The 15,592-nt window shown below is 35.8% G+C and overlaps 1 protein-coding gene and 1 long non-coding RNA gene across 8 annotated transcripts in view; one reads left to right on the forward strand and one right to left on the reverse strand.

Annotated features, from left to right (window-relative positions):
• The window catches only part of LOC148219874 (uncharacterized), a 99,608-nt gene extending 96,321 nt beyond the window's left edge, over positions 1-3,287 (forward strand). The window contains exon 3 of the long non-coding RNA XR_015799270.1: positions 1,347-3,287. This is a non-coding gene — a long non-coding RNA (uncharacterized LOC148219874). The remainder of the gene's footprint in view (positions 1-1,346) is intronic.
• RNF180 (ring finger protein 180) overlaps positions 1-15,592 on the reverse strand; it is a 107,998-nt gene extending 92,406 nt beyond the window's left edge. For 4 of the 7 annotated variants that reach the window (XM_088156086.1, XM_088156085.1, XM_014881822.2 and 1 more), the window contains exons 1-3: positions 10,326-15,260; positions 7,678-7,773; positions 3,267-4,214 (exon numbers count right to left, since the gene is read on the reverse strand). In XM_088156086.1, coding sequence (XP_088012212.1) covers positions 3,267-4,214; positions 7,678-7,773; positions 10,326-10,484 — 1,203 coding nt within the window. In that variant the 5' untranslated portion in view covers positions 10,485-15,260. Of the gene's footprint in view, positions 1-3,266; positions 4,215-5,055; positions 5,173-7,677; positions 7,774-10,325; positions 15,261-15,542 lie in introns of those variants that run through there. The other 3 variants (XM_088156087.1, XM_088156088.1, XM_088156089.1) reach the window with 3 other exon arrangements.

Consider the following 15,592-nt stretch of genomic DNA (forward strand, 5'->3'; position numbering starts at 1 on the left):
AAAATGGTGTGGGAAGAGCTTTTACTTTTTTCTCACGAATGTACAATTTGTCTAAATCAAATTTAGCCTGGGAGTTGGCATAAGAATTTACACATATTTGGAATCATACAAATATGTATTAACCAGTTCTGCCTCAGATAGCTTTAGATTTATGATGACTTGACTAAATTTTTCAGATATATTAATGAGTGAGCTGAATAATCCTAACAAAACAAAAGAAAACTTTCCATGGGAAATGGGTGACCATTTCCTTTCTGTACGAGAAGGACAGACAGCCATGGACTGCAAAAGGGAGATGAGTAAAATACACAAAGGCTGTTTACCAGCTTGTAAGCAACTTTACGTGTGACCAGTTTTGGAACCAAATATGTTATAAATCATGAGACATTCCAAATCAAATCAGAGACTTATTCCCAATTGAACATGTCTGATGTACACTGGCTTTCCTATCATGTGTCCTAACAGAGTATCTTAACTTTACCTAATTTATTTTATTTATGGTAATCAATACGGTTATGCTAGTATATTCTGCACCACACATGCTTCTCAGCTGTGCAGTTTACTCTGGCAGCAATTAAAAAGGTATGTGACGAGGGCCATTTGCCCCCTGAAATAAAAATCAAAGAAAATAAAACCCAACCAACAAAAACCCAGCAAACAAAAAAACCCCAAACAAACAAACAACCCAATCAAGCAACCAAAAGTCTGTCCCCTCCTCCAAAAAAAAAATTAAAAAGCAACCTGGGATAATATAATTAAATCTGAAAGTTTATTCTAGAAGTTAATTTTCCATGGTTTATAGAATTACCCAGCTGGACAGGAACATTACCTATAAAATTCTTCCCACTACATGCAGATGGGAAAATAGTATTTGAAAGAGAACACTATTTAAAAAACTTCGAAGTATGCAAGCACACCTTGTCAACCAACGCATTCACACTTACTCCCAGTGCACAACTGTGTAATCGATTGTACTAAGAGACCTGAAAATCTGCTTCAGAGTAGGCTGATTGATGCATCTTAATACATGATATATGTATCTGTTGGGGATACCCATCTCTGTGATTTAAAAATCAAGACCAGCTGTGTAATTCTATGGCTAATCTGGGTCCACATCCAACAGACACAGTATTACAGAATCCATCCACTGCCCATTAAACAACACTCAGATCCTTGGGAATCAATGGGTAGGGGCAGTGGCTAATCAGAATTGAGTTGATAATTGCAATTGGATTTGTATTTTTAATGATTTGCATAGCTATTGTAAGTGGTATGATTACTTGTGTTATTGCTTCTGCTGTTTCTGTCTTTTCTTATAGTGCCCACTATCTCTATCACTCCCACAGACAACCCACAAACTGAGGAAAAGTCCCTGGAACACAATGTTTGAGCCACAGTGCGGTGTGAGGAAAGCCAGCTCAGCAACTGTGCTGACAATCAGCTCAGTTGGCTGGGTGCAGCTCTAAAGGAAGAGGCCATGGCCCATTGACTCTGAAGAGGAGGAAGACTGAGCATGGGACTAATCAGCATTGGGAGCAAGTGAATCATTCAACCAAGAGAATAGGAGAGCTGTGTACCCAATGAGCACTGATTCCTATCCATGGATTGTTTGCTAAAGTGTACCAATGGGGAGAAGTTTTGAGTAACCCTGGACCCCCACTAGTGAGAAGACCAGAAAAGGACCAGTGGGATGATGTCTGGAACCACAGGTGGTGATACCTTTTTACTTCATCTGTATCTCTCACTCTTTTTCACTCCTGTCCTCTCTTTTTCTTTCTCTCTATCTGCCATTTACTGTTAAATGAAATCCATACTATTGCCTTAAGTATATGGTCTCATTTGCACCTTAATTTGGGTAAAGGCATCTCTCTAATAACCGAATCTTAACAAATGTAACTAAAATAATGTAGGAATTGGTTAAGCATGTTTTAACAAGAAAACATGCTATCAAAAATTTGAAAATCTGTACAATGTTTTATTCTTGAAAGTAACATCTAAAAATTAAAGATTATGTCTGAGGAGTTTGTGGATGACATGACAGTGAAAATACTCATATCCACTGTGCTTGTGCATCATCATTTTATTTACCAAAACAATGAGATCTGGAATTTTTAAAGCCGTTTTAGGGATCTGGACAGCTAAGAATTTTTATTAGAAAACAAGCATTCAATATTAAGACATCCAGACTTTCAGCTTTAGAGATGCATTTTGCAAGATTAAGTTTCCAAAATGTCTCAATACTAGTTGAAGTCTTAAAGCAAAACAAAAATCCTTCCCAAAGAAGAAAGAATAGGTGCAAACCATACTGAAAAGACTCATATTTCCCAGAGCCATTACATTTTCAAGCTGGTTCTCACATATAATTGAGAAAGACCCCCTCTAAGTATCTATCTTAAATCTTGAATTCACAATGAGAACCTACCCAAAGAAGGAATAATTGCTCGAGTAGATACTACTTCTCTGATTAATTATTATGTTTGCTCTTGCTTACCACAGTTATTTTGTGCAGGAAATTAATTATAAGAAAATTTCTTTCAAAGGCATAATTATCATTAGCCATTCTACTAAATTTGAGAACAAACCAAAACTGTGTTAGTAATTTTATGACTTGCTTTTCTTTCCAGCCTTCCACCAAAAGTTGCAACTGCCTATGGCCTTTAATTCTGATATGCTTTAAATGGCTTAAAGAAGGAAACTGTTACTCTGCAATTGATAAGAATATGTAACAGTTTGTGTTAGATTTACAGACAAAATATTTACCTACTAAAGGATTAATACTTTAAATAGCAGTAATCAACTCTTTACTCATAGAAAAATATTTGTCTTACTACAAATTATCAACGCATTAAAATCATTCTTAACTGTAAAGTTAACTCAAAATGTCATTAGTTTAAAGATAGAAAATTCTGACATGGTAGGGTTTCTCATTTAGAAGATTTAAATGTTTAGTTTTTCTTCAATCCCACTCATTAAATTTCACTGTGTTTTTTCTCACTTCAATTTATTATCACATCACAAAACAGTAAGGCCAATGAAAACCCATCGTATTTTGATTTTGCATAGAAATAACCTGATATGATGGAATTAGAAAAAAAAAACTACATGCAGGAAGGGGTCATAAATCTTTGCTTGCCTGGTACTTGACTCTAGACAGTTCCACATTAAACCAGTATTAAAAGATTACATTAAAAACAAAAGTCAGAATGATTTCTAAAAACAAGTCAAACTTTACCAAAAAAGTAGCATAATTAGTTTTAAACACTTACTTGCTTCCGTAGACATTGCTCTTGCCTTCTTTGTTTTCCCCTCAGGCTTTTTGACTTGTTTCTTTCTCTCTTACTCAGCTTTTGGTTGAAGGAAATACTTGCAGGCTGCACAAGACCACCAGGTATGATGTACTGTTTGTCTTCTACAGCCCTTGTAGGTGAGGAAAGATTAATCACAAATGGTGACCCATCAGCAATGACACTCCCAGAAGATTGTCCAGTAACTTCAAAATCACACTCATTTTCTGTTTCTTTGTGTAGTAATTTGGTAATGGAAGTAACTTGAAATTGGTTTTGTAGCATGTCAGCACTGGAACTATACAGATCCTGTAAAGAACGACCATCTTTCCAATTGGACTCTAATTGCAAGCTCCCTTGTATGTAAGCAGGTGGATTTTCATTTTGGCCACAATAAAGTGTTCCCATGCTGCAAGTTTCATAAAACATAGGTGACAAAACAAGTCTTTCTCTGATATTTAAATCCAAGCTACGTGATCTTCTGTGAAAAGGACTTACAGTGTATGCATCTTTTATAGGATAGGAAGATGGAAGATTTCTTTTTTCACTTAATGCCTTTAAGGGAAGTTTTGTACTTTCTATCTCATACCTGGGAGCTCTTGCTTCTAGACAAAGTGCTTCTGTTAATCTTCCAGCACTGTTATTACTTCCAGCTGTGTAGGAAAGTCCGTAATTTTTGATTTCTAAAGTTGCAGTTACCACTTCATGGCACGTATCCTTATTAAAACCCGACTGAATTTTGAGAAGCAAATGTTTTTCTGATGATTTTGACAATTTAACAGAGAAAGGTGGCTGATGCTCAGTCCAAGTGTTGCATAAATATCTATTTACTAACTGTCCACAGGAACATTCATTGTTGCAACCAAAGTTAAAGCCCCCCAAGCAGGCCTCACAGAATGGACAGTGCAGTTTTCCAATTGTCCACTGTGCCTATTGACAAAATGAGAAAAAATAAATCGCACAACATGTACACTGAAAATAAATGAGCAAGAAATAATTATTTGAGTTATTTTCTCCTTTAGTAGAAGGATTTTCTTCTTGTTTTTCAAATACAATAAAAGACACTTCACAGCAGAAGCAAATCCACCATAAATAATGTTCTGGTCAAAGCTCTGCTTGATAAGAGTGATAACTAATTCTAAGAAAACTAAAACACACATTGTAAAATGCAGAAGCTCTGAAATATGTTTAAAATTTGTGCACAGATAAAATAATGCTGCAATACTAATGAAAACATTAGATCTTTAAAGCAGAGAAATCAATTTCCCATGTTAATTTGGAATTGGCAAGCACAGCTTCTTAGCTGAGTGTTCTGAGTGCTGATACATTTCTTGCATACTAAGTACAGTGGAAGGAGATTTCTTATGAAAAGAATATAGCTTTTCAAAACTTTGATTACTCCACAAAAGCTTAAAATGGTATTTGTATTTTGGTGTATGTAGCATTACAACATAAACTCTGTGCAGATACCATGACAAATCCTTAATACTTGATATATAAGGAGACAATTATTTTCATTATTCGTAATTCTACGAATTTCTTTTCAACCCTGAAGGCAGTTTTTCAAAAGGAAATATATATCAAAGATCTATAAACACCTACATATTAATACAACTATTAATCCTCCCACATATTTAGTAAACTATTAATATTTTCAGCAATTATATTCATCTATCAGCAGCACAGTTGAGGACTAAAGCTATTCAAGTGTTTTTAGGATCAAAGCCCAGATGAGAAACAACATTATCAACTCTGGTCACACTTTACTCACTTGAGTGTCTAAAGAACCATGAATACAGAAGCTGCCCAATGTTTCTAGTTTAAGCATTGCTTTTAGTTGCAAATGTTCTTCAAGATGATTTGGAAAAATATGTCCACAAATGATGCTTGTCCTATTGAAAGCTATAGAAAATGTCAGAAAAACCAATTTAGCAGTTGCAGAAAAAAACTTCAGCAGCTTGTGTGGAAAAAGTTATTTTTCATACACAATGCTAGAAGTTCTGGAAATACTTATTTGAGAAACTTACTCCTGCCTTGTGGGTTTAAAACCTCAAAATTACACAAAATATCAAAGATGTGTCTTTCATTGCACCTATGAGAATCTATTTAAATCTGGACAGATTTTTAACTTGGAGAAAAGAGAATAATTTACATATAACCAAAAGCTTTCAAATTCTTGAGAATTCTGTAAACATGCACAATCCCTCTCAGTTTATAAGACTGACCAATGTGTACACAGGCCATTCCCAAAGAAGAATTAAGCTTGTTCAGAGATTTAAGTCTCCCACACTCCATTTCCCAGATGCTAGGGGCTAGACACTAAAATTAAGGGAAGAGCACTTTCTAGTGGCTTTATTGGGTCTCTCTGGCATGGAATAGCATCCTGAATCTTCAAATGGAGAGATGGAGAGGTGGAGTGACTCACGAAAATTAAGAAGGGTAGAAGCTTGGAGAAAAGGGACATGAAAAACATAGAATGGAGGAAAAAGGACAACTCTATGTCCCATGTGCACAGAGACTGGGAGATGAGGTGCAATAACAAGGAGCCTGGGACTTATTTAGCATGAGTTTGGCAACGGAGTGTGGAAGCACTGACTCAGTAAAAGAAGTAACAGCCTACTAGTGGAGGAGGTGGTAGGGGGAAAATCAGCAAGATCTGAAAGGGAGCTGAGGGTACAGATTTAGTGATGGACTGCATAAAGAGGGAAAAATGGAAATAGATAGAAAAAGAATCCAAAACAAGTGATAAGTGATAAGTGATGGGTAAAAGAAAATCCAGGTCAATAAAGGTCGCTAGCAGCACTAGCTATATATTTGTAATTGTTGAAGATTATCTATACACTAATATGTACATGAAATCCAAGGAGATTGGTTAAGAACAGGGACAGATGGCAAAAAAGAACCGGCTGGGAAGCAGTGGGTTTTTACAGCCTGCAAATAGACTTTGCACTTATGTAAAATGATTTAGCCTTTGATTCAGGAGTCATACAGGAGAAAATAACACATGATCACAAAATTATTCAGAGCCCAGGAAGATCTGGAGATAAGTCAGAATTGTTTAACACCCCCCACCCCCCTGCATTTATCCATAAAAACAGAGGATCTTGCCAGAGGAGACAAAGTGAATGAGGCAAGAGTTCCAAGGATATTAAATGACACAACGAATACAAGGATGTCAAAGGTGTACACAGAGAACTGCATTGTCTGCCTTTTTCAGCAGAGAGCTGCTCCCCTGCAGCCCCTAAACAAATGTGTCAAGAAGTCTATGGGTTTTGTATTTCCTCGATACCCAATTGGACCCTCCAGATTTTCAAATGCAGAAGCCAAAGGTGCAAAAGAATAATTTAAGAGCTATAAAGGTGAAAAGAATAATATTACTATTGTATTGAATCCAATTATACTGAAATAATTTAAGTGGCAAGAAAAACCCTGTAAAAAAACTGCCTCTTTATTGTTGAAGATTCATGATTAGGTGATATTGTAACATGGGGAAATAACTCATAAGCAGTAATTTTCAAAAACACCTCCAAGATTAGTGTTTCTGAACATAACTATTCTGTTATGTTCACTGAAGTAGAAGAGATCACTAATTTTAAAAAGTTTAATTAATGTTTAACAAAAAAAAACCCATAAAGCAATACAAAGAAGGAAGATGAAGGTTTTTTAAAATTTTTGAATGCTTAGATCTATAGTCATAACAATTTTTTTCTCTTTGTGCATAATTTTCAATATGGGTTTGCTAAGGGTAGAAATTACTTAAAATGCAGTAAAATTTTATGCTGAAGTCCAAGGAGAAAGGAATGCAAATATCATTTAAATCAAAGATTCATAAAAGAATATCTGTGTGGCAAAAAGTACTGCTTCTACTTATTAGTATCTATGCCAAAACATTAACTTCTAGATCTAAAACAACTTAAAGAAAATACCAACCGAAACAGTCAGTACCACAGGAAATTGATGAGATAGTTTGTAATTTCAAACGGGCAGTTAAAACTCAAAAGCAGTGACACTGGCTTGTCATCAGACCTTTGAATTTGCAGGAGGGTATCTACTTACTACTCATATGAGAAATAAGAGCACATTCAGTATAAAAGACTTAAGTATAAAACACATCATATTCCAAAAACTGATCTCTTAACAAATCTCCAGTCCACTTTTATTGGGAAACATTTTCCTTGTACTTCTGCATATATTAAAAACAAAACAAAATTAAACAACCTTTCAAAGAGGAAATTAAATTTCTAAATGGTAAAGACAGAATTTCCTATGAAGAATTCCCTCATTTATAAGGTCTCTGTAACATGCATGGACTTTGCCAGAAAAGCATCCTTGAAATTTGTCCCCCTTAATTATTTTATGTTGAATAGTAAAGACGCAAGAAAAAAAAATCTACCTTTTCAATGACACATTTCACCCACTCTGGAATGGCTTTTAAGCTCACATGCCATACATTGCAAGAATTCTGAGCAGCAGCTGAAGATTGTGATATCTGTTAATAAAACAATTGTATTCATACTCAAAATTTATGTAAGCTTTTTCTTCTTTGAATATAGCCAGAAGGCAGCTCCCCAAAATTAGTAAATATTAACAAATTATAAACTTCAAATATGATATGCTTCTTTAAGCTAAAAATCAGGTAGATACTAATTCTCAGTAATTCTCTATTTCTGAATGTAAGAACATTGGGCAAACTCCACTGTGGAAATGTAGGTGTCTGGAGGTGGTTTTGTTTTGTTTAAAAGAACATAAAGTATGCAGTTGCAGGCCTTCCAAGAATAGCTGGAAATTGATTTTAGAATCATTGTCAGCTGGCATAATTCTTCAGTAAAGACAGAAAAGTATAGTTTACATGAAGACTGTGATCAGCAATGCAAAAATGCAAGTAGAATTAATTTTCTAATGCTTTTTAGAATAACTAACAGAGTAACCAGGTTATCTTAGAAACTTTAGAGTTTTTACTGCAATAATGTGATCAATTGAAGAGAAAAAAAATCTAAAAATCTGTAGCATTTCACTAATTGATACTAAAATAAAAGCAATTACCTAACTAAAGTAGAGTTACAGGGATAGCTAAAATTATAAAGAAACTCTGGTGAGAAAGTCCTAAAATCAGTTGTTAAAATTTATGAATATATAAAGTTGTGGACGCCTATGTTATTAAAGTTATTTGAATAAAAATTTCATTCTGCTGAAAATTAGAAGTGGGGCTATAGATAGAAGATAGAAGATAGAAGATAGAAGCTTTTAAAAATTCTCCAAGTATTGACAGAAAATAGATAGATCCATCTTTCATGTCTATGCTATCTGTGAAGACCACCTGCATTTCAATATGGATATAATTATTCGTGTTTATACCGTGTTTGTAAGTTCAACATTTGTTTTAAAATTTGTTCTAGTTTTTTCATTCATAATTTAGCTATGTCTTTGTCTGAAGGTCTAAAATTCATCTGTGAAAACATGCTGAAAATATTACTCTTCTCATCATAGTACTGTCTTTGCCTCCCAACCTCTTTAGATACAGTGTTAAATTACACTTTTTTATTTGCTACCTACATAACTGGAGAAGAAGCTACTTCAGTCATGTGTGCAATGATGGGTGGATCTCCACTCACAACTGAAAGTTCCACCATGGGGAGCTTGGACTAAGATACCTCTTTCTTTTCACTACATTTTTTCCATGGAAGGAGTTGGAATTTCCACATTGCCCCCTAAAAATCACTTCAAACCACACACAAAAGAATCATCAAATATAAAGTGTGAAAATTATTCCAGAACTTCAAGCTCTTTAAGCAGAGTGATTAAAATGATTAAAATACTACCATGATCTTAAAAACTAACTTTGTTTCTACAGCCGTTGGTTGTGCCCCTCCCTAGTGCAAAGAAGAATGTTGTTACATTAGGAACGCCTTAATAAAAAACCATCACCACCTTTACTTCTATTTGCTTTTTAACTTTGATTCAAGAGGCTGTAAGCCTTTTTGGCACATTTGGAATGACCCCAGCTCTTTATGATTGGTAGCTGCCATTATAAAACAGTATGAAATACTCTGTTATGGTTTTATTCAGTGTAATTATCCTTCTGTTTATTTTAATAAACACAATATAATTTACTGAGCAGGCAATAACCCTGATCAGGGCAGACTAATCTTCTAAACTATATTTGTACACTGTTGCAGACAGATAGAAATATTATAAAAGAAAGGTCTAATAAAATTAGGTTTAGGCTCTGCTACTCTAGCTGAGCTAGCAGTAGCTAGTAAGTTCCCATAAGAAAGAATCAGAGGAATGAAAAGTCAGTTAGCACAACTATCTATTTTGGAAAGGAAAATAAGTGTGCACCTCTATAAACAATAGGTCTGTCCCATGAGAATCTACAAAGGAAAAATGTAAACACCTGAGTCTTAGCAGGTACACACAAAACCAGCTTGTAACCAATGAATTAAGTGGGCAAGAATAGTCCTAGCCAATCAGAGTTGCACACGAGGTCTGTGTCTATGAAAATTGTATAAAATGAGTTATGTGAATAAAGAATTGGCTTTTCCTGCATGAAGAAACTAAGCTCCATCTGCTCATTAATGCAACAGTGCATTGACTATGGCCAATATTTAAAAAATTAAGAATAAAATTTTCTGACACAGGGATATTTTACACACAGCTAACTACCACCGTGGAAATTAGAATCAGTCTTTAAAATACACGTTAGATACAAAGAGTTGTCCATTAAGAGATAGTAAAACAAAAAAAAATTACTTCTACAAAACCATCAAAACCAAACCCCATTTTTCTATTAGAAATGTAATGCTCTATACAGTCAGGTGCCCATGAACACCAGCCTGCATGTTACAGAACATCAAGGTGATCACTGCCTACTTGGCCTCACTAAAATTACTTCCTACACTACTCCCTATAGAACTGTTTCTACTTCACTACTTATATCCACAAGAGATTAATTACGAAGTGAGGCTAAGTCTAATACTTCTTCATTTAAAATAAATGGCACCAGAAGAACTTACAAACACCCTCAGAAGAAGCTATACTTACTTTGGATGGTTTTTTCCCATTACATTTTGCAAGAAAAATAGAATTTGCTATATATTTCCTACATCTCCAGCAATGTAGAACACCATCCTCCTGGTTGTTCATTATATCAACTTGAGATATTGCAGCTCTGTATGTTGACCTGTAAAGACCAGAAAACATACAATTTGGTCACCTGTTGAAACACCACTTTTCTCTTGAGACCTGGAAGTCCATAAAATTCTCACCACTGTAGAGGAGATTAATATTTTACTTACAAACATTCTCTGATCTTTTATAGCATAGCATCTAGATGTTTTAAATAGTAAGGTCAAACAGCTGGTTTTATTTCCAGGTTTCATAAAGAACTAGAAAGCAACAACAACAACCAAAACCAAAATAAAATAAAACTAAACTGACCAATCAACCAAACAAAAAACTTGTCCAATATTTGGACAAAAGATAAAAGAACTCAATTTTTCTAGAATATGTCCATAGGAATAAGTCATTGGTAACCCAAGTAATAAATAAACACACACACATATAATGCCACATAACAATAATGAATGCCAACATAAAACTACAGATGACAGACTTTTTTCTCAACATGCCCCTGCAGGCTTGCTCCCTTATATTATTTTGTGTGGAAGGATGAGCACTACTGGTGCAATCATTTTTCATGGACCTGTATTAACCTCCTTGTGAAAAAGGACCTAAATTAAGACAACCATAAGGACAAGACAAATATTCTGTTTTTCTCCTTTTGCGTCTTGCTGTATCCAGATTGTCTCTCTGGTCTTCTCTAGCTTCTTCCAAAGTCTTCTCTTTTTTTCATGTTTTCTCCAAGGAACTTCCAACTCTTCTTTCAAAGTATTTATGTTTTACCCCCTTGTGCTAGCTACATGAAAAAAAAAAAAAAGAAAATATTTTTCATCTGCATGGCAACTCAAGCCACATACTCGAGTTAGGCCTCCTCAGAGTGCTAAAGTGCACAGTGCTCACTGACAGGCATGCTGGAGTACAAAAGTAAAAATCAGTGTCAAAAGTTTCAGAGTGCAAACGTATGATTTTGCAACTTTTTTAACATTTAAATTTTTTTAGCTTTCATTAACTAAAGAAACTTGGAGGTCTTTACTATAGGCAGTCTGAAGAGCAGGTTGCCTTGTTGAAACATACAAACTTCTGCATTTTCTTCTGATTTAATCAAAGACAATGAAACACACAGAGAGGTTACTTATTAGCTTTTATTTACATCTGAGGTCTTCATTAATTGCATTTTTACTTTTTTACAAAAGTAAAGCTCTGACACATAGTCTGACGAGGACAAGCAGAAATGTGTGTATATACAGCAGAGTCTGAGCTCTAGTGTACATGCAGTTTTTAACAATCAGATCCACTCTCAACTTAAAAACCAAACTAAGGCAAACATTAAATATTTTCCTGCAATATCACAATTAAAATGATTTTTTGTTACAGGTCCATTAACGAACCTTAAGATAACCAAGCAAAAGATCATGCAAGAGGCACTTACATAAAAGCTAAGAATTTATACTAGTAACCTGTCTTATTCCTGACAAAAATGGAATGATTCCAATGCTTTGACTTAGCAGAACTTCAGTTTTTACTTAACTTAAACTTAGTCTTTACTAACCCACATATGTCAGTGCTGCTACTTTCTGTATTAGATATTTCAAAAGTGGAATGTATAAAATAATGAACCTGCCTATGAATGATTTTTTCAAAGTAAATTCATTCTCTGATAATTTTCAGAAGTACTTTGTATCACTTTGCTGTTACAACATTAGGCACCACAGGTTATTTAGAAAATTATTAGCAGTTATAAATTTCTTTATATCACTCAAACCCTTTAAAGCTGCTCTAATTAATTATTCTTCAAAAATTTATAACACACTTTTATAATTGATTTCATTTTACAAGAGTTCAAGGAGAACCTCAAATCTAAGATCAACCAGGATGGAGTGAAAGACATTTTACAAGCAGCTAGCTCAGACATTCTTTTTAGGTACAGCAATATCCTCATCTACCCAAATACCTTCTTGAAATGAGGTGATGTATGCCTTGCATCACTTTTTATGCTGTATTTTTTTATCCAAATGATATATTTAAGTCTCTATATACATTTTGTTCCTCTTAGAGGAGATGTCTTGCTATATGTTGAACAGCTGCTTCATTTGAAGCTGTTGACTGGAGCAGGGGAAAAACCACTTGGTGATAGACCTCTCAACAATCAGATGAAAGACTGGTGAATAAATGCACTTGCTATACCTAAGACAAGGTTCAAGTCATGCAAACAAAATCTAAGGATCACTGATATTTGAGCTGTTGTAAACATCCTCCTCAGCTATGTAACATTTTCCAAGCTTTACTGCAAAGTAAAAGGTCTTTTATTTATTTATTTAGTTTAGTTAGCTATACCCTTTGAGAGGTTCTTCTTAGTTCAGCATATACCTTTTATTTAAAATTACACTTACATAAGAGAAATGAGTGCATAGTATATGTATAATAACACACATAGCACGGGTTGTATTTTGTATAACCAAGAGTACTGATAGTGAACTACATGGAAAAAATCCAACTCAAGTGGATACTTTTTTTAATATTATGGTACAGCAGGCTGAAGTGTTCTTCTGGCCTAGGACTATTTAAAAGTAAAATTCATGTATGTGTATTAAAAATCTGCATGCATGTGTCTTTTTCAGTTCTTACAAAGCACAGAAGAAACTCTACAAATCCACATTAATACATTGCAGAGGTTTCTACACACATCATGTTTGTCATTTACCACATCAGCATTCACTTTTATTTCATTTTGCACATAATTTCAAATAAATGTATACAAAACTAGGATTTTAAAATTTTCTTTTTTGTTAAATGCAGTTTAACCTTAATGCTTTGGATATATTTTCCCCAGTTCCATTTGTCTTGGTTTGCCTGTCAAACTATTAAAAGGCATCTTGTTCTCCTTCAGCAAAAAGTGCCTACATAAAGACAAAATTTCTTCATTAGGAACTCCAAAAATAGTGTCAGGCCCTAAGTGGGCCTTTTCATCTTAGTACTAGGTCATGTGTGTTGTGGCTGTACTGCTTTAGGTTGCTTTGTGTGAGCTCATGTTTGGCTCCAAAATTGCATGCAGATGTATCAGAATATTAAAAAGCTTATATTCTTACATGGCTTTTGTCTGATGACCTTCAAACTCTTTTCTATTATTAAGTCCCAGTAAAACCAGTAGCAGAGTCCTAAGACTTTCCAAGTTAGTCTCAGTTCCCTTTCTTGGCAATCATTAGTCTAATCTTCTCTTGGAGACCTTTGTTGAAGATTTTACAGCCTTGCCAAAGTATTTCATTGTCTCCTTATCTTTTATTATTAACATTTCCCCTAATACTTAAATTGAATTTTCCTTAATTTCCCTTATTTTTTTCTTGTAATAATCCCTTATTATGTGAATACAGAAAACAAAATTGCTCCTTTGCTTCTCTACAGACCATTTTACAACTTTAAACACTTGGTAGATATTAGATTCCCTTCAATCTTGTCTTTGAACTATGTAAATCTCTTTTTCCTGCGAGATAATGGTTTCTTGATCTCCAACTGTCACTGCTATTTTGTGAACTCCTTCAAATAGGTCAGCTACTCTTGCTGAATGCAAGCTCTGGATGCAGAAATCACTGAAGTTTTACTAGCTGAGGAGACTAGACATTACATAAATTTTCTAGGGAGAAAAAAAATATCTAGGGAGAAAAAAATTTATTATAAAATCCGAAATTTATTATGTACTACATTTTGGTCATTCTGTCTTCAAAAAGATTGCTAAAAAACATGGAGTACAATTCCAATTAAAAATTTTCATATGTTCACAGTGAAGAACTAAACACAATCCCCTAAATTTCTGTTGAAATCTGAATTAGAATTTCAGCTAACTTGCCCTTCATTCACAAATACATAAAAATCAGAAAGTGTAGCAGCACAAGCAGTTATCAATGTCTTTTCTTCAAAAATCACCTGTGACACCTCCAGAATATTGCAGCCATGAAAATTATAATAATAATTAGGTTGCAGCAAGAAACTAGGTCGCCAAAACTTCAGCAATAGTTATTGAGAGTCTCGAAAAAAATTATCAGCTTTGTAGGAGGATGACAGAGAAAAGCTAAATGAGCTGCCCCAGCCAACAAGAGTCCATGCCCCAAGTTCCTGCTCCCAGAAAAGGAGGAACTGATTCTTTACCAGACAGAGAAGCAACCACGGAAGACATCAGTGTGCACTTAAAAACCTGCTGCTAGTTTCTCCAAAGTATTTCTGATTAAAGAGACGCTTTAAAAAACCTACTTCAACAATGTTTCTCAATGAAATTGCACTTAAGATGTCTAGACAAAAGAAAATTTAAAGAACTGTCTGCAGGTTGCCAAAGAAGAGAAGCAGAAAGATGCATCATTTGCTTCTGTGCTTCTCATCCTCGTCTACGAACTCTTCTAGCAGTTCATCCATTGTGTGATCAACTTCCCTATCATGGAAGTTGAAATAGTGATGACTAGTTGATGTCAGAGGGTGGTCAACGTGATACTTTCTTTTGTAGCAAGACTAACCAATGTAATTAACAAGAAGTTTAAAAAAGTTACTACAACAGTTATTTCTTGACTTGCTAAACCTCCTATTGCAATGCATGCTGTTTAAGTCAACAGGTCTTTCAGGCACAGCTCGGATATGAAGTGAGTAAACGGCTTTGACAGGGAATAGCCCAGGCATGTCACTGGAAGACCACGGATCGGCGTGTAATCTCGTTTTTTCAAGAGATGCCAAGACCAGAGCTACCTGTTTCATGCTCTTAAACATACAGGCATTAGCTGTTGCACAAAGTAAAGACCGAAACAAGCAGGCATAGGGTGCCCGTGTCCCAGCACATCGCGGGACACCAGGCTGAGTGAGCACAGTCGCAGCCGCTGCCCAAGGACACCCCCGAGCCCGCCCAGGCCCGCCCGGGAGCACAGGGTGCTGAGGGCCGGCGGCGGCCCCGCCGAGTTAACCCGGGCAGGAAGGCGCGGGGCTGCTTCTCAGGCGGGAGCCGGGCTCACCCGGGCACGGAGAGCCCGGCCGCTCCCCCGGCTCCGGGCGGAGTGTCCGCCCCGCCGCGCTCACCCCGCGCCCCCAGCGCCCCCCGGCTCGGGCCCGCCTCGGCCCCACGGGCGGCTGAGGAGCCTCCCGCCGCCCCGGCCCCGCTCAGCTCACCGGGCCGCGCCGTGCGAGGCTGCGAGGAAGAGGCGACGGCACTGGAGCGA

The sequence above is a fragment of the Sturnus vulgaris genome, chromosome Z (genome assembly GCF_052056855.1).
Source record: "Sturnus vulgaris isolate bStuVul1 chromosome Z, bStuVul1.hap1, whole genome shotgun sequence".
Lineage (NCBI taxonomy): Eukaryota > Metazoa > Chordata > Aves > Passeriformes > Sturnidae > Sturnus > Sturnus vulgaris.